This window comes from Galeopterus variegatus, unplaced genomic scaffold, assembly GCF_000696425.1.
Source record: "Galeopterus variegatus unplaced genomic scaffold, G_variegatus-3.0.2 Scaffold546, whole genome shotgun sequence".
Taxonomy (NCBI): domain Eukaryota; kingdom Metazoa; phylum Chordata; class Mammalia; order Dermoptera; family Cynocephalidae; genus Galeopterus; species Galeopterus variegatus.
This window is the reverse complement of record NW_007726657.1, coordinates 308,931-328,313: the sequence shown is the minus strand read 5'-3', so window position 1 is coordinate 328,313 and position 19,383 is coordinate 308,931. Positions and strand designations below refer to the sequence as shown.

The following is a 19,383-nucleotide window of genomic DNA, read 5'->3' as shown; positions in this document are numbered from 1 at the left end:
GAAGTAGACGAAAGTGTCACTAAAGTGAAAGTCATACATCAGAGCAGCAGCAAATTGACTTGATGCTGACTTGCTAAGCCAGTTTCTTAGGTTTCTCATAATCCAAGGGGTCCAGAGCCTGGCATGATGCTGAACCTACAGGTGTGGATGTGGGTATAGTGGTCCCTAATGTGGGGGGAAGGACAGAAATGCAGCATGGCAAGAAAGCTGCCAACCTTAGCAAGCAGTAGAGTCCACTACAACTTTAATTTGTGACTGGCATTCATTGCGAATCTTCGTAGAGTTTTACAAAGAAAATTCTGTTCAGAATTTGATGTGACAAAAACATTCATGTTTTCTTGCTTCAGGTTTCATTAGAAAGATCTAACATTGTACTTTTCAAAGATCATGCCATTGTGGAAAACATGTATGTTGCATTGCCCTTATGTATATCAAAGGTCTTGTCCAGGTTACCATTTTGATGATTTCTGTTACTTCTAAAGAGCTGGGTTTGATTCTGGAAAGGTGCGCTAACAGTCCACACTGTTATGAGGGCAAGATGCTTCCTAAAATACATAATATTAGGATGGAAATTCCATTGGAACAGTATGTGTACTAGTTTCCTAGGCTCCTGTAACAAAGTACCACAAACTGGATGGCTGAAAACAACAGAAATTTGTTCTCTTATACTTCTGGAGGCCAGAGGTCCATAAAGGTGTCAGCAAGATTGGTTCCATCCAGAGGTTTTGAGGGAAAATCTGTTCATGCCTCTTTCCTAGCTTCTGATGGTTGCCAGCAAACCTTGATGCTCCTAGGGTTGCAGCTGCATCAGTTCAATCTCTGACTCCATCGTCACTTGGCCTAAATTTCCCCCACGAGTCTCCTCCATATCCACATCTTTCTCACTTTCCTGTCATAAAGACACCAGTCATTGGATTCAGGACCCACCCTAACCCAGTGTGACCTCATCTTAATTTGATCTGTAAATACCCTATTTTCAAATAAGGTCACAATGTGAGGTTTTAGGGACATGAATTTTTGTGGGGAGACACTGGTCAACCTGGTACAGTGTGTAATATTGAACTTCAGATCTAAAGGATGATTCATTTGGAAAAAGTCAGTTTTTGAAAAATCTATTTTTTTTTTCCTTTTTGTCTTTTTTCGTGTCCGGCAACAGATCGCAACCCTCAGTGTCGCGCCTGTACCGGACTGGGACCGGCAACAGGATCACAAACCTCAGTGCTGTGCCCGCACCTCGCTCAGCCAGTGAGCGGGAACCGGTCTGTATGTGGGATCCAAACCCTCCGCGGGAGCACCGCCGCACTCCCAAGCGGCGCACTGTAGCAGTGCGCCACCGGGCCAGCCCGAAAAATCTATTTTTGCGAAACATATTTCTAAAGTTAATAAAGGTTTCTCTTTGTGGACTTTCACTTGAAACCATTATCAGATTTATAAAGTGGCAAGTTTTGACCAATAACTACTTTTGAAAATAGTTTTCAAGTACCATTTCCTGTGCTTAGTAAGTTGCATTTTCATGGCTCAATATTATGTTTTCCATAAAGAAAACAAATGAAGTTGTGCTGATCTCAAAGTCTTCCTTACCAGAGTCTGAAGGAACTCCTTCAATTCAGATGTCTTTTTACTAAGTGTGTTGAGTTACATACAGCTTTTGGATTGACTTTTGCGGCTGTATTTTATAAGTTATAGCCATGAAAGCCAAAAATCTTTAGCTGGAATATCTGAAATAGTAGGTCAGAATGAACTCTTGGGACTTACTCATACCCTGTGTTCTTCAGTATATTTTCTGTACTTTCGTCCAATATTTAAAATAAGGAACTTTCCTGTTGCACATTTTTGGTGCTCTCTTGGCCCTCCTCCCTTTCTACTGGACACAGTGACTACATGAGGAATGGAATAGAAGAGTAGTCTACGGTGACAAATCGATTTTCTAGACTAGCCTTTTGGGTGAATGTTTTATTTTGCCAACTCAACTCATTTTTAATAATAAACTTTGTAGGATTGTTTGTATTTTTTTAAGATTGAGGAACTAGAATTTCCTCAGTTAAAAATCCAACGTCATCTTGAGAAATAGGTAGATGTAAGATTGGAATTTGGGAGAATTAAGTTTTCTATATTACTTGTGTTCTGATATTGACTTTGGAAAAAGTTTACTGAGATCTGTAGAGTTAGGTATGCAGTAATAGGTAAGAGTGAATTTAATCTCAAACGTGACTCATAAGTAAATGTCAAAAGCAAGGGCTTTAAATTTTTCAAACTCCATGTTGCACAAATAATTAAACAGACTTTAGTTCATGAAGTATGTGAGAGTTAATGTTTCTTTAAAAAAAATTTTTTTTTGCCCAGAAAGACTACCAAATAATAAAGATCCAAAGATTTAAGGTATCTCCAGAAGTTGAAAGCAATGAATCTGTCTTTAAAATCATAATCTCCAGTGATTCCTCTTTTTAAATCCTCTAATTTATCATGAACTGTCAAGTTCTGGATAGTTTCCTGGATCTCAGTTTTAGAAATTTCACTTATACCAGGAGACTCACTAACAGAAACTAAATGTCTGAGAGGCACATTCAAGTAATCAATCCACTAGTCTCTGTCAACTTTCTCATAGGGGGGAAAAGAAATAATTCCTTTTTTTAAAAAAAATTTTCCTCAACCATTTCCAAAAACTCTTTGTTGAAGACAAATGAAGACTGAGGGAATATATTGAATGTTCATCATCTTTTGTAGAAAGGAGAGTAAAGGCTCCGAGGTCATATGTTTTTGGATTCTGCAAGATACTTGAGCGATTGCCTCTCTGTGGTTGACTGTTTTACTTCATGATTTTACAGGAATGTGTGTGTGTATGTATAGACATGATTTATGTATTTATATTATGCATCTGATTTATATGTTTATCTTGTATATACAAGATATATATAATCAGTTTCATATTTACTTTTCCAAATGATTTATGTTGGGAACAATTTGAGCTAACGCTAGGTAATAGCTAGATAATGATAATGAGTTTGGACTTCAAGAAGGTAATACTTACTTTGAACTTTTTGTACATGTTTTTAAGTCTGTAACTCTGCCTCTTATATGGGCATTATAATCAGTAAATTTCACCTAATTCTAATAAAGGTTTTTTTCAGGTTACCAATGAATATTATTTCCACTCCTACCAATGTCTAAGCAAATAACTGCCTTTTCCCACCCCCCCATCCCCAGTTCTTCACTGTTTCTTGTAACAGATGATGTAGATAATAGAATATCCTTCATCAAGTGTTGGTACTTTAGTGACAGAGAGGTTAGATTCATCCTCAGCATTGTCCAGCTGCGAATACCTTTATGTTGAATGATGATGCTGAGCTAACAATCACCTACTGGATATTTTGTGCTTATTGCTCTGCACTTATATTTTGAAAAATGTGTATTATAATTCCATGTAACTGCTTCTTTGCTCCAGTTGTACATTCACAGATTTTTTTCATGTTTGCTAAAATAGTTGATCTGAATTAGCATTATCATTTTTATTTATTAAACAAATATTGAAACCAAAATACTTTCATAGCTGTGCCCACCAATTGACAATTTTCTTTTATCTTTTTTTAATGAATGCTTGACCAGCTGTCAACTTCCATCAAATACAGGACACTTAGCACGACCAGTTGTTTTTACTGTTACTGGTTTGTTTTGTTATTGTTGTGGGTGTTTTTCCCTTGACTTTAAGTTGGATTTTTAATTCAGGCTCAGAGTAACAGTATCTTTTATTGAATAACTGTAAAGGCTCCACATTTATACCAGTTTGATAGCTGTACAAAACTTTGTGCAAATTCTATTACTACTTTGAGAATATTTACCATTTCTACTTTGGTGCTGAATTGAAATCCTGTAATATATTTTTCAGGATCCCCCCACTGAAAAGAAAAGCAGTAATCAAGGGTGTAATAGCTGGATATACCTCAAGAAAATGACAGTCCATTGAGCCATTCTTTTTTGGGTAACTCTTCACATCTGTTAAAATCTGTAACCATGAATAATTCTTCATTTGGTGAAGAACATTTGGTAATCTGAGGCAAATTATTAAATGTCAGTTTCCTTATTTATAAAGTGGGAAGACTGGTTACTGCTTCATAGAATTGTGAGGAGTATTAAATGAGATAATCTATGTAGAAGACAGTAGCTGGGATATTGTGATTGCTAAAGAAATTATGTTAAATTACTGATACGTAGTTTAGAAATATTTATGTATACATATATGTTATATTTTGTACCTATCTGAGGCCACTTTTCATCACCACTCATTCAGTTGGTATATTGTACTTGTAACTCTTTAGGTCCCAACATAATTTTTTCTGGGGTTTGAATTGTTTCATAATAAAGGCCCTCAACTCTTACAAAATGATGCTAAATAGGACTGACTACTTAGCTGAGTTGGTTAAAACATGGTACTCATAACACCAAAGTCCAGGATTTGATTTCTGTACCAGCCAGCTGCCAAAAAACCCAAACACAAACAAAAGTTTCTTATGGCTGGTCGGTAAGCTAAATGGTTAGAGCGTGGTGCTAATAACACCAAGGGTTTGATCCTTGTGCTGGCCAGCCATCAAAAAACAAACCAAAAACCAAAACCAAACAAATCTCAAAATGATGCTAAATAAGCTTTAGAGATAAAAATGAAACTTGAGCATAATTTATTGTTGCCCAGGGCACAATCAGTGTCATTTTGTTGATGGCTTCTAATTAAGACATAGAGGTCATCTGTCAGGTTAACAGTTACAGCTTCCAAAATACTGATCACTGCCAATATGGTCTTCTTTTCAGATGGATGTAAGCCAGTTTAAGGGCCCTTACACTGCATGTAGTTCCTTGTTGTTTGGAACTCAGAATAATGTGGAATGTTCCATGGTATTTTATGGTATCATTTATCTTCACCTAACTTCTGTATTCTATATCTTCTAAGCTTCTTGGCCTGCCCATCTTCTAATACTCCTTGTCCTTATGCATCATATTTATGTTTTGGTAAGTACTAATGGAAAAGAAGATGAAGTACATAAGGTGAAGGATTAAGAGGAAGCGATATGGTATAGTGGAAAGAGTCCTAGACAAGGAGAACTTGGATCACCTCTGATGCTAGGTGTGTGATCTCAGGCACATCTATTTATTAAGACTTCTTTCATTAGTTATCTAATCTAGAAAACAACAAATTTGGACTAGATGTTCCCTTAATTTTTCTCTCAAAACCTTTAAAGAATTTAAATGAAAAGGCAGATCCTTGACATATTGGTAAAATGTTAGTGGATACTACTTAATCTTTAATAACAGTTAAAGAAAACATGTTCCTTTGGTATTTAGGTCAAGCAGATCACCACTATCCAAGTGCCTTACTTATACGTCTACTTTTCTGTGTATGTAGACAGACCATTAAGTCTATTTACAAACACTCCAATTTTAGCCTTTCATTATAGCCTATTTCAGTCAATAGTATTTATAAAATATATATGTACATGGTGTGATGCACATATTTTCTTCCTATTTCATTGAAGGAGTGAATTTTTACATGGAGTGTCTGTGAATGACGTGGTAATGCTAGTAAACATCATTATTATGATTTTATAGCAACATATGACACTTGAGCATTGTAGCTTTAGAAAAGTCACTCAGCAATTCTGAGTATAGTTTCCTCTCATCTGTAAAATGTGATCTCTGAATCTAGTCTGAAATATTCCTAGAGAGCTCGCATGGAATTTATACAATAAGATCCTAGTTCTTTGTGAGATAATTAAATCTTCTTTCATTAGGGCACTTAGAAAGTGCCATCTACATTACTTACTTAGTGCTACTCAATGCCAGGTTTGTTTGTGGGTTTGGTTTTTTTTCTCCATTTTTCTTGTCTTTTATCTATGCCTAATTTGACCTTCCAGATCTGTTGATTTCCATGTCAGTTATATATAAAATTTTGGCTAGCATTTGAAAGTAGCTCCTCATGTCTTTTAGAACTTAAAATGAATAAAAATTTCACTGGTTGATCTGAAGATGTGGCTTGTCATAGTTTATGCAGATCTAAGTTGTTTTCTAGAACTGTAAACACTGTCACAATTTTGTAGTAACTTTCATCAAGAAAAACTCTTAACTCAATAAACCAGTGTTTGTTGTTATTTTTATTTAACCAAATATGCTGCTTTGAAATCTTAGCATATCTTTGATTATTGTTTTAAGTGTGGAACGATAGGCCTGGTACTTGAAATTACAGCTATCTCTTTGCTTATTCTAGAGAAAGCTGTTAAAACTGCCAAGAATTTTGTTTGGAAAGACTTCATATAAGTAATAACTTTTCAAAAGATTGTTTTTGCCATTCCCAGCCGAGGAATAACACAAACCAGATTGATTTGGAAGAGTTGTGATATGATAAAATAATTCAGCCCCCATTTGTTGAGTAAACTGCCATTATGGGGACTACAAAGATTACCCTATCCCCAAGCTTGCAAGGTGGTCAGAAGCTTCCGAGGTGGTGGGGTAGTGGTTTTTCTAAATAGCCTTATGGAGATATAATTCACATATCATACAATTTGCCCATTTAAAGTATACAATTCAATGGTTTTTAATATATTCACAGAATTGTACAAATATCACCACAATCATTTTAAAACATTTTTATTACTCTAAAAAGAAACCTCTTTAGCAGCCACTTCTCATTTTCCCCCAGCCCTAGGCAACCACTAATCTACTTTCTGCCTCTATGGGTTTGCCTGTTCTGGACGTTTCATATAAGTGGAATCATACACTATGTGGTCCTTGGTGACTGGCTTCTTTCACCTATTACAATGTTTCAAGGTTCATCCATGTTGTAGTTTGTGTTGGTACTTCATTTCTTTTTATTACCATATACCATCCCATTTTATGGGTGTACCACATTGTGTTCATCCGTTAATCAGTTGATAAACAATTCGGTTGTTTCCACTTTTTGGCTATTATGAAAAATACTACTATAATAATAGCCAACAACTGGAAATAACCCAGAGGTCCTTCAGTGGGTGAATGATTAAACATAGAATGGTACAACCATACCATGGAATAGTACTCAGCAATAAAAAGGAACAAACTGTTGATACACATAATGGCCTCTATAAATCTCCAGTGAATTATGTTGAGTGAAAAAGGCCAGTCCCCAAAGTTATATATTGCATATTTTCATTTGCATAATATTTTTAAGTGATAGAATTACAGAAATAGAAAACAGATTAGTGGTTGCTGCTGATTAAAGAAGGAGTGGAAAGGGGTGTTGTTAAAGGGCAACATGAGGAATACTTAATGGTTACGGAAATAATCTCCTTGAGTGTATCACATTAGTGTCCTGGTTGTGACATTGTGATGTAGTTTTGCAAGGTGTTGCCATTGGGAGAAACTGGGTGAAGGACATGCTATTTCCTACATACAATTACATCAAAATAAAGTTTAAAAAAACTCAACTGGCTCTTTCAGCATCCTGCCTAAAAATCTCCTTAGCCAGATCCACATTTGTAAAGTATGTTTTGCCATTTTCGAGTTCACACATAGTAGTCAGTTTGTTCTGTCACCATGTAACATGGCCTTTTTTCTCGCCTCCAGTAGCAATCTCCTCACTGCCCTGATAGCCTCCCCACTGCCCAGTCCTAAAATCAATGTCACATGTTTTCACTTTTTGTTATTGCCGCAATTCACCTCTAGGCACCAACTTTCATTTTAGTTATCTGTTGCTGCGTAGAAAAACAAAAACTCAAACTCAAAGTTTTGTGTCTTAAAACAGTTTATTATTTCTCATGATGCTGTGTGTTGGCTGAGTTGTGTTGGCTGCTTTTGCCTGGACTCATTCATGTTGCTATAGAGTATGTATCTGGTGAGGTCTGCTGGGACCCAGGCTTTCTTTGGACGACTGGGACTCTCCTCACGATTTTCCTGATGGGCTTCTTCATGGCACGGCAGTTCCGAGACCCTCAAAGACCTAACCTTGGAAATTGTATAACATCAGTTATCCCATATTCTATTAGTCAAAGCAATTCACAAGGCCAACCCAGATTCAAGGGGTAGGAAAATAGTCTCCACTTCTTAATGGGATAAGTTGCAAAGTTGCATTGCAAAGGGGCATGGGAGGAATTCTTGTGGCCGTCTTCGAAAACAATCTACCACAGAGCCCAAATCAAGAGTCCAGCTTATCTAGAGGCATCTAGCAGATACAACAGCCCGGGTGCAAGTCAACAAGTGGAATCAGTATAGGCAAACCAGATCACAGGGTAGGCAAGCATCATACTAGCAGTGTTGGTGAACTCAAATGACAGTAGGGGTATTCTACTCTGTTGTGTCACTGAACCAAGAGGTCATAGGAAGCCATGAAGCAGCAAGGTTGTGATTCCTTGGATGTAGAACTAACTTGTTTACTATTCACTTAAGATAATCACTTCAAATTTTGTGGTACTTGTGACCTATAGGTGTTTAGAAAGAATTTATAGAATATGGACTTTATAAACATTAGTGTTATATTCTAGAGGCTCAATCTTTTTTTTTCTTCTGAAGGTATACTTTAGAATATTGGAGCAGAGAGGACTTTATTTATGGTATAGTATTCCTTCCTACTTCCCTTTTCAAAAGTGTTTACTACACTTACCCAGGGTCTGTTTCTAGATCCTGTTTGTCAGTCTGTGAACACTTTAGGTTAATTTGATTATGAGCAGCATTACAAAACACATAGTATAAACACATGTCAGGTACTATTTAAATATATTAACAAAGTTATAAAATATTACCTTTATTACTTTGGATTTTATGCATTTTTGTATTAGTAAATCTGAATGGATTTGGGGATATAGCTTTAATTTAATACATATGTCTAGTTTTTAGTTTAGTAGCTCAGATATTGTTTGTGGGGTTTTTTGTTGTTGTTTTTTTTTTTTTTACAAATTTCTCTTGTATCCTGTCTTACCTGTGAGCAAACATTAAAAATTCTTTGAGAAGAGAACATAGCATACTATAAAATTCAGCGAGTGCCCTGAAAATTGTGGTATTTTCCTTTGACTGTGTTGGGATTGGATTGTTTTATTGGATTAATGTTTACATATGTATGTATTTAATTTGTTGGGGCTTTTCTTTTTCTTTTTTGCCTTTTTTTACTTTTTTATTTTGAAGCTATTTCATCCTTACAAAAGATTGGCAAAAATAGTAAAAGAATTCCTGTCGATCCTTCACCCAGATTCCGTGAGTGATAATGTCTTACATAATAATGTATTAACCACATTTCAGTTATCAGTATCAGGAAGTTAACATTGATGTAAATTCTGTTATCAAATTTATAGATTTTATTCAGATTTCACCATTGTCTCACTGCTTGTCCTTTTCCTGGTCCGGGATCTGATCCAAGATTATGTGTTGTGTTTAGTTGTCATGGCTCCTTAGTCTCCATCTTTTTTTAATCTGGAACAATTCTTCGGTCTTTTTCTTTCATGACCTTGACATTTATTGAACAGTACTGGCTAGTTATTTTGTAGAATGATCCTCAATTTGGGGCAATCAATTAATTGATTCAGAAGAACAACCTTCTTAGCTCTATTTTCAAATTTTTTAATATACTGAAATATTGCAGAAATGATTCTTGTCTGTGAATAACATTTCTCGAGATTGGATGGCTAAAGGACTGGATAGAAAAGTAATCATTCTCATTATCTTTAAGTGGACCTGTGGTTCTGTATTTAGACTGTATGTATTATAGGTGTTTATTTTCAAAACTCAGACCAAAAAAATTGTGCTTTCAGTTGTGCATAGAATCAGAAACAGCCCTTCATAATGTCTTCAGAGAGCTTGAAAATGCTTTTATCTTTCTCCAGTGGTGACATTGACATGTGTTTTATATGGGCACACATTGTGCTATCAGCAAAACCTTCTATCTAAAGTAAGAAGATAGTTGTAACATTATCTGAGACTGGCTACTTAAAATTCTCTTTACACTCATGTTTCTCAATGCAAGTTGTAAACTCTTTGCAGGCATACAGAAACTTTTTTCCTCCCTCTGAGTACTTCTGGTCTCAATTTATTCGTGCCCCTTATGCTACTAATTTGCTGGGCTAGACTCTGTAAAGACTTGCAAAAATTTGATTTGCTACAAAAGTGCAGTCTTTAAAATATTCATATGTAGAGAAATATGTTGTTACCTGCAATAAACATTTCTTCAAAAAAGATCAAGGAATTATTTCTTTATTTTTATTGAAAGAAACAGTTGATTATATATATTTGTGGGGTACAGAGTTGACTATCATTTGTGCACAATATGTGATCAAATCAGGATAGTTGGCATATTTGTTATTACAAAATATACTCATTCTTTGTGTCCATTAACCGATTTCTCTCTAATTCCCCTCCCCTGCACCCCATCTAACAACCACAATTCTGTTTTCTCCTTATGAAAGTTTTCAACGTATTTTTGTGTGTGTGGTTTCTTTTTGTTTCTTTGTTTCTCATTCCCTTTTTTTCTTTAAGGAACTCAAACAACAGTAAAAAAACAAATCCAAGTACAAAATGGGCAAAGAAGCTAAATAGACATTTCTCAAAGGGAGACATACAAATGGGCAATAGGTATTTGAAAAAATGCTCAACATCACTAATCGTCAGGGAAATGCAAATCAAAACCACATTAAGATGTTATTTCACCCCGGTTAGACTGGCTATTATCAAAAAGAGAATGAAAAATGCTGGCAAGGATGTAGAGAAAGGAGAACCTTCTACACCATTGGTGAGACTGTAAATTAGTACAGCCTTTATGGTAAACAGTATGGAGATTTCTCAAACTACCACCATAGAATCCAGCAATCCCACTGCTGAGTATATACCCAAAGGAATGGAAATCATCATGTCAAAGGGAAACCTGCACTCCCATGGTTGTTGTAGCACTATTTACAATAAACCTGCACTCCCATGGTTGTTGTAGCACTATTTACAATAGCCAAGATATGGAACCAGCTTAAATGTCCATCAGAAAATGTGGTATGTATACACAATTGAATACTACTGAGCCATAAAAAAGAATGAAATTCTGCCATTCGCAGCAACATGGATGAACCTGGAGAAAATTATGTTAAGGAAAATAAGCCAGGCACAGAAAGAGAAATAACATGTCCTCACACTTACATGGGAGCTCAGAGAGAGAACGAAATCATTTCTTATTCTCTTCTCTCTAGCACACATTAGTACACACACACACACACACACGCACAGTTTGTTTTTATCTGACCATAATTTCTGGGGCTCACTGTATTTCAAACTGTGGGTCACAGTCCGTTAGTGGATCATGAATCAATTTTGATCAGTGTTTTTTTAAAAAAATGAAATAGATTAAGATAGAAAATACCAGAATGTACCACATAGTGAGTGTATCATGTCATGAATTTATTTGTTATATATTTTATGTATTTGTATGTGAATACACTATAAAATGTATTTATTGTGGCTTGCCATTTTTTTAAAATTTGAAAGGCAGCGTTCTAGAGTGTTCCATCTATTTGTGTCTTGAACCTAATGTTCTTTAAACATACATGTTGGAGAGCGGCTGCATAAATATTTGGATAAGATTTTTAAAACTAGAATTGTGTTTATGCTTGAGTATCTTGTTTCTAATCTGCCCGGCCAAAGACTATATCAGAGGAACCCATAGTGTTGACAACAAGTTTTATAATATTTTTAAAAAATTTGTTCTTTAAATTGAAAATGTTGCAAAGAACACTTTTTTTTTTTCCTTTTTGTCTTTTTTCGTGACCGGCAACGGATCGCAACCCTCAGTGTCGCGCCCGTACCGGGCCGGGACCGGCAACGGGATCGCAACCCTCTGTGCTGCGCCCGCACCTCGCTCAGCCAGTGAGCGGGAACCGGTCTGTATGTGGGATCTGAACCCTCAGCCAGTGAGCGGGAACTGGTCTGTATGTGGGATCTGACCCCTTGGCGGGAGCGCCGCCGCGCTCCCAAGCAGCGCACTGTAGCAGTGCGCCACCGGGCCGGCCCGCAAAGAACACTTTTAAAGACAATTTTTTTCCCTAATGGAGTTCATACTGGTTTGCACTGGTTTATATTGCTCTGAAGTACTAGGAAGCATGCCTGTGTGTATGTGGTATTAAAAGTAGGGTTGGTCAATTTTAATGAGAAAGCTCCCTGGGACTGAATTGTTTCAAATATCACCTGGAAGCAGAAATATTTATGCTTAAGACAAATTGTTCAGGGTTTACGAGGGGCTAGAATCTACCACGTATTTCCTTTAAAACATTCCTCCTTGGGAGGCTGTATACACAGGGATGATAGATACATGATGACTTCCCAGCTATGGCAATTGTACTTTTTCTGAGCCAGGATGAAACCTTCCCAACACTCAGTGCTGCTGAATAACTGTAATTGGCATTTGAAAAGGTTGTGATTAAGATCATGGGCTTCAGAGTTAAACAGACGTAAATTTAAATCCCTGTCCACCACTTGCTAGCTATTTGACCTGAGACAAGTTACTTCTCAGTGACTTTATTTCCTCATCTGTAAAATGGAGATAACACCTATCTTGTAGTATTATGAGGCATAAATGAACTAATGTATGTAAAGTCCTCAGCCCAGTGACTAGCATGTAAGAGCTCAGTAATGTGTGATTGTTTAAATGCTGTGATGACTCCCCACTGAAGTAAGGAACAGGCCAGTACTCTGTACTACAATGCTTTCCTGTGAAAAGATTACGTACATGGAGATTTTTAGAATGTATTTTTTTTTAGGCCAATAATCAGCAAAAGTTCCTGGAACATATTAACTAAGTGAAAATATCTCATGAGTTAACATTTCTACTTGGTGTATGTCTGCCTTATAAAGACTAGTACTAAAATCTGAACAGTATTCATTAAATGCTTTTTTACAGTATTTTATTTAGTCTCTCAGAGGGTTTCATATTTTCTGTCCTTAACCTGAGTAAACTGTTAATTGACCACATTTTATGTTCTAAATCTACTCTAGACTGATCACTATGAGAAAAACTTTGCAGTTACCATTTGGTGCATTTTTATTCAGAGGCAATTTAGTTGTATTGACTGAACTGCTTTAAAATACTTTCTGGTACAGGAAATAGCTAAAGATAACTACAATATAAGCTTTACCCTGCTGTAGAGCTGATGACATACTTGTGTCATCAAGTGAAAACTAGCAATTTTGCTTTTTCCACTTTTATGGAAGAGCCTTTTATTCTTTTATGTTTAGATAACTGTAGATTCACATGCAGTTGTAAGAAGTAATATAGCGAGAAGTGTACCCTTCACTCTTTTTCTTATTGATAATATCTTTTAAAACTATAGTATAATATCACAATCAGGATATTGACATTGATATGATTCACTGATCTGACTCAGATTTTCTCAGTCTTGCTCATATTCATTTATATGTGTGTATTTAATTCTATGTAATTTTATCACATGTGTATGTTCATGTATTTGCCACCATAGTAAAAATACAGAATAGTTCCATCACTACAAGGATTCTTCATGTTGCCCTTTTATGACCACACCCACCTCCCACCTCCTGAGCACATCTCCCTCCTCCAGTATATCCTTCCTTAACCCCTGGCAACCACTAATTTGTTACCCATTTCTGTAATGTTGTCATTTGAAGATTATTATATAAATGAAATCATGCAGTATGTAATCTTTTGAGATTAGCTTTTTTCAACCCAGCATAATTCACTGAAGATTTATTCAAGCTGTTGTGTGTATCAATAATTCATTCCTTTTTACTACTCGGTAATATTCCATAGTATGGATATACCACAGTTTAATCAATCACCTGTTGAAGAATGTCTGGATTGTTTCCTTCCAGTCTTTGGCTGTTAGAAATAAAGCTTCTGTAAAGATTTGTATACAGATTTTTGTGTGAATGTGTTTTCCTTTCTCTGTGGTAAAAATGCCCAGGAGTTGACAATTGCTGGGTCATACAGTAGTTGCATATTTGTTTTTTTAAGAAAATGCCAAACCATTTGCCACAGTGGCTGTATCATTTACATTCCCATTGGCAACGTATGAGGGATCCAGTTTCTCTGCATTCTCTCCAGCATTTAGAGTTGTCACTGTCTTTTATGTTAGGCATTCTGAAACTTGTGTAGTGATCTCTTAACTTATGGTGGTTTTAATTTATTTCCCTAATGACAAATGATCTTAAACATCTGTATTAGTCCATTTGTGTTGCTATAACAGAACTATCTGAGACTGGGTAATTTATAAGGAAAAGAGGTTTATTTGGCTTACGATTCTGGGACAACTGCATCTGGCACAGGCCTCAGGCTGCTACTACTCATGGCGGAAAGCAGCAGGCAGCCAGTGGGTACAAGCAGATCACATAGTGAGAGGAAGCAAGAGAGAGGGGTGCCAGGTCTTTTAAACAACCAGCTCTTGTGGGAACTAACAGAGCGAGAACTCGCTCATTAATCGCCCCTCCCCCAGGGAGAGCATTAATCCATTCATGAGGGATCTGCCCCCATGACTCAATCAGTTTCCAACACTGCCACATTGGGGATCAGACTTCCACATGAGTTTTGGAGGGGACAACACATCCAAACTCCATCAACCTCTATTTGCCTATTTGCTGTGTATATATCCTTTCCGCTGAAATGTCTGTTTGAAACTGTTTGGTTCTTTTACTCTTGAGTTTAGAGAGTTTATTACGTATTTTATATAATTAGCCCTTTATTGGGTATGTGGTTTACAAATATTTTCTCATGGTCTGTTGCTTGTCCTTTCATCTTCTTAACACAGTATCTTTCACAGACAAACATTTTAAATTTTGGTGAAGTCCAATTTATCAGTTTTCTTTTTATGGATCATATTTTTGGTGTTAAGTTTAGGAACTCTTTAAAATCTCACCCTAAATACTGAAGATTTTCTGAGTTTTTCCCTAAAAGTTTTCCAATTTTACATTTAAGCTTGTGATCTATTTTGAGTTTTTTAAAAATTGTAGTAAAATACATATAGCATAAAATTGACCATTTTAAAGTGTACAATTCAGTGGCATTAAGTATATTCACTATGATGGGCAGTCATCACTGCTATCTAGATCCAGAACTTTTTCATCACTGCAAACAGCAACCCATCATCACCTGTTAAGCATTCACTCCCCATTTATCCTTCCCCCTAATCCCTGGCAACCACCAATTTGCTTTCTGTCTCCATGGATTTGCTAAGTTATTAGGTCATGGTAATCAATTCTCTGAACTTCTTAATTCTATCTGAGAAGTCTATTATTAGAAATAAGTACAGTAACCTCACTGGTGGTTACTGTGTTTAAAAGATGAGAGCAGATATCTCCAGGCATTATCAGGAATTCATGACCCTAAGAAGAAGGTGGCCTTTGTCTATGTCCTTCTGGATCTGTCTAGACAAGTGTTCTGCTATGACTCTAAGGCTCTGAAAAATCATCTTCAGTTGCAGGTCCACAGAAACAACCCCCCCTCCCCCGTTTTCTGTATAAATACTTAGAAAAAGAATATTTGAATGTTTTACATTTAACTTCCCTTATTAAAACATTTCTCCCCACCAGGCGAATAAGCAACTGAATAAAGACCTTTTTGTAGTTAGTCATAATGGTTTTTCTGTTACCAAATCATTTATATAGTTGAATTTGAATGGAAGTCACTACCTGTAAAGAAACTTGTTTGAAGCAAAGCCCTCTTTACAATTTCTTTTTTGTTTGTTTCCTTTTCTTCCCTATTGTACATACCTCCTTGCATTTTCTACACCCACTTCAAAAGAATAATGCTACACTAATCAGTTGTCTCCATTTCTCTTGATTAAGGCTTTTATTCTATGTCACTTATTCTAAAAGTTGGAAGAAGTGTTCCTTTAGTTAGCAGTGCTGTTACTATCTGCTGGGTCAGTGCTACTCAAAGTGTGGTCCAGGGTCCAGTGCCAGTCTGAAGACTATTACCAGTCTGTGACAAGTACAGAATATGACAGGAAACATTTATAAACTTTTATAGCAATTTTATGTTGCCATGACATCTAAATGCATTATTTTGTGTTTTACAAAAATATTGGTCCACAGCAGAGTGGAAAAAGTCTTTTGTCATAGACAGTTTGAGAAGTGCTGAGCTAGATGACTACATCAACTTCTAACACATTTGCTCATAGTTTGGGGAAGAGGGACTGCCCTGCTGTTCTAACTATAGTTGGTTAGGTGCTCAGATGCAGCAAGGCCCAGATGAATTTGTTTTTCTTGCATAAAATCAAGGGTTTTCCTAAATATCAGTAATGATCATGATAATTAAGTGAATAATGGCTGTTTCATATAGCTTCTGAATAGCTTTTTATTGTCTCTTACTTGGTGTTGAAGTAATATCTGCTAAAGTTATACTGTACAGTTGGCCCTCTGTATCTGTGAGTTGGAAATGTTTGGAAAAAAGAAAAAAAATATTAGAGAAAAGAAAACAATATAGTGTAGCAACTATTTACAGAGTACTCACATTATGTTAGGTATTATAAGTAATCTAGGGAAGATTTAAATTATATGGGAGGATGTGCATAGAGTATATGCAAATACTATGCCATTTTATATGAAGGACTTGAGCATTTGAAGATTTTGGCATCTCTGGCTGGAGGGTGGGTGAAAGGTCCTGGAATCAATACCCTGCAGATACCGAGGGACAACTGTATAGTCTGGCAATTTTAGTAATTCTTACATTTTCTTGAAGTTGTTGAATCACTTGAAAAATTTTAAGTTGCATTTCTCTCATATGTTGGTAAATTACATTTACTATAGAATGTAGTGGTCATTAAATATGGCCAAAGTTTGGTCTAACATAAAAGCATCAGCAAGAGAGAAAAGAGAAGCTCAACTGACAGTACTCAACTAATTGTGAAAATTCAAGTGGCAGGTGATGACATCATCATGGTTGAACCATAAGTTTCCATTAGCTCTGAAAATATCAACTTCCAACTTAGTATCATAATCTAAGGTATTTTTATGCAAATAAATTGTTCTAATATTTTTTGAGAAACTACTTTTTAAGGAAAGTTGTAACTGTTACTCTGAGAGCAAAATATAAAGAATTCTTCTTGACCCATGTAAAATTTGAATTTAAAAATGAATTTTATCATGTCTTCCTTTGTGTTTATTAATGCAGATAACAAGGGAAGTCCACAGACTTGAAACATGAGTTCAGATGCCAGCCAAGGTGTGATCACTACTCCTCCTCCTCCCAGCATGCCTCACAGAGAGAGATATTTTGACCGCATCAATGAAAATGACCCAGAATACATTAGGGAGAGAAATATGTCTCCTGATCTACGACAGGACTTCAATATGATGGAGCAGAGGAAACGAGTTACTCAGATCCTTCAAAGTCCTGTGAGTTGAACTAATTAGAACTAATTAGAAGGCTATAATTTTTATTCCTCTGTGGAAACATTGTGCTATGGATTGATTGAATTGTGTCCGCCAGAGTTCATATATTAGAAGCTTAATTCTCACTGTTGAGGGTGGGAAGTTCTATTATGGTAATTGAAAGGTGGGGCCTTGAAGAGGTGGTTAGATTGTAGGATCATGCCATAGTGAATGGATTAATAATGGTGGTCAGGGGCATGGTTCTGAGGGCTATAAAAGGAGAGCACATGAGTCTCTCTGCTCTGTGATTTCTGCTATGTGAGACTCCTGGGTCACTGTCACCACCACCAAGGCCTTCACCAGCTAAATGTTCACTGCTTTGGACTTCCCAGTGTCCAAAACTCTCAGCAATAATTTTGTTTTCTTACAGATTACCCAGTTCCAGGTATTTTGTTATAAGCAACAGAAATGGACTAATACAGAAAATTGGTACCAGGAGTGGGGTGTTACTTATAACAAATACTTAAAAATGTGGAAACAGCTTCGAACTGGGTGTTGAGGAGAGGCTGGAAGAATTTGGAGGAACAGGCTAGAAAAAGCTTAGGTGCTGTTGAAAGTTTAGAAGACAAGAAAATAAGGGAAAGTTTGGAGTGTTTTAGAGACTAGTTAAATTAAATGGTGGTGACCAGAAGGCTTGGGCAGTAAAGGTGATTCTGAGAAGATCTCAATGTAAATGAAAAAGGGCTTATTGGAAACTGGGGCGAAGATCACCCTTGCTATGAAATAGAAAGGAACTTGGCTGCATTCTGTTTATGCCCAAAAGTTTTATGGAGCATGGAACTTCAAGGTACTGAATCAGGATATTTGGCAGAAGAAATTTCTAAGCAGCAAAGCATTCAGGAAGCTGCATGGCTACTGAATTATTAAGCCTATGCTGAACTATGGCAGAAAAGGCATGAGGTAAAGCCAGAATTTATAATTCAAAAGAAAGCAGAGGGCAAAAAATTAGAAAATGTTTAGCCTGGCCACAAAAGCAAGGGTGTAGCCCAGGGGTACTTTGCTAAGGAGATGAGTACAGAAGAAGGGGATTATCAGGAGAAGGGGAAAAAAGACCTTGAAAGCATTTCAGACATCTTGGAGGCTGCATCTTCCAGGCCCAGAGGCCTAGAGAGACAGAATGTTCTTGGCAAACAGGCCCAAGGTGCCCTCCACAGACTCTCTGCCCAGGGTGCTGCTCCCCACATCAGTACCACAGCTGCTTCGGCTGCTCCAGCCCTGACTAAATTGGCCCCAGGTGTGGCTGGACCAGTAGCTTTGGAAAATAAATGCTGGAAGCTTGGCGGCGTCCACGTCATGTTAAGTCTGTAGGCTCGCAGAATGCCAGAGCTATGGAGGCTTCAGAACCTCCACCTTGATTTCAAAGGATGTATGAAAAGCCTGGAGCCCCAGGAAGAGATCTGTCACAGGGGCAAGGTCACTTCATAGAGCCTTCACTAGAGCAATGCCGAGTGGAAACGTGGGGTCAGAGTTGCAGCAGAAAAACCTCAGTAGCACCACACTTAGTGGAGCCATGGGAGTGGGACCAACATGGAGACCCCAGAATCATAGATCTACCAGTGTGCAGTGCCAGCCTATGAGAGGTGAAACATCACCTGAGTCTAGAAAAGCCATAGAAGCAGAGCTGCTCAAGGACTTGGGGACCTAACCACCACACCAGCATATAAAAAACATGGAACATGGAGTCAAGGTACATGATTCTTCAGCTTTGAAATTTAATGCATGCCTTGTTGGGGTTTCAGACTTGCTTAGGACCTGTTACCCCTTTCTTTTGGCCTATTTCTCCCTTTTTGAATGGGAATATGTCCCCTATGCTTGTCCCACCATTGTATATGGAAGTAGATGTTTTGATTTCACAGATGGGACCTTGAGCCTTGGACTTCTGAGAGAAAACAAGTGAAGACTCTGGGATGGAATGAATGTATTTACCTGTGAGAAGGATGTGAACTTTGGGGGCCACAGGTGGAATGCTGTAGATTGATTGAATTGTGTCCCCCAAAGTTC

The 19,383-nt window shown here is 37.0% G+C and overlaps 1 protein-coding gene across 2 annotated transcripts in view; it reads left to right on the top strand.

The window, feature by feature from the left end:
* Window positions 1-19,383, top strand: part of ADD3 (adducin 3 (gamma)) — a 134,797-nt gene that overhangs the window by 82,378 nt on the left and 33,036 nt on the right. For both annotated transcript variants that reach the window (XM_008569942.1, XM_008569943.1), the window contains exon 2: window positions 17,123-17,346. In XM_008569942.1, the coding sequence (XP_008568164.1) occupies window positions 17,152-17,346 (195 nt within the window). In that variant the 5' untranslated portion in view covers window positions 17,123-17,151. The remainder of the gene's footprint in view (window positions 1-17,122; window positions 17,347-19,383) is intronic.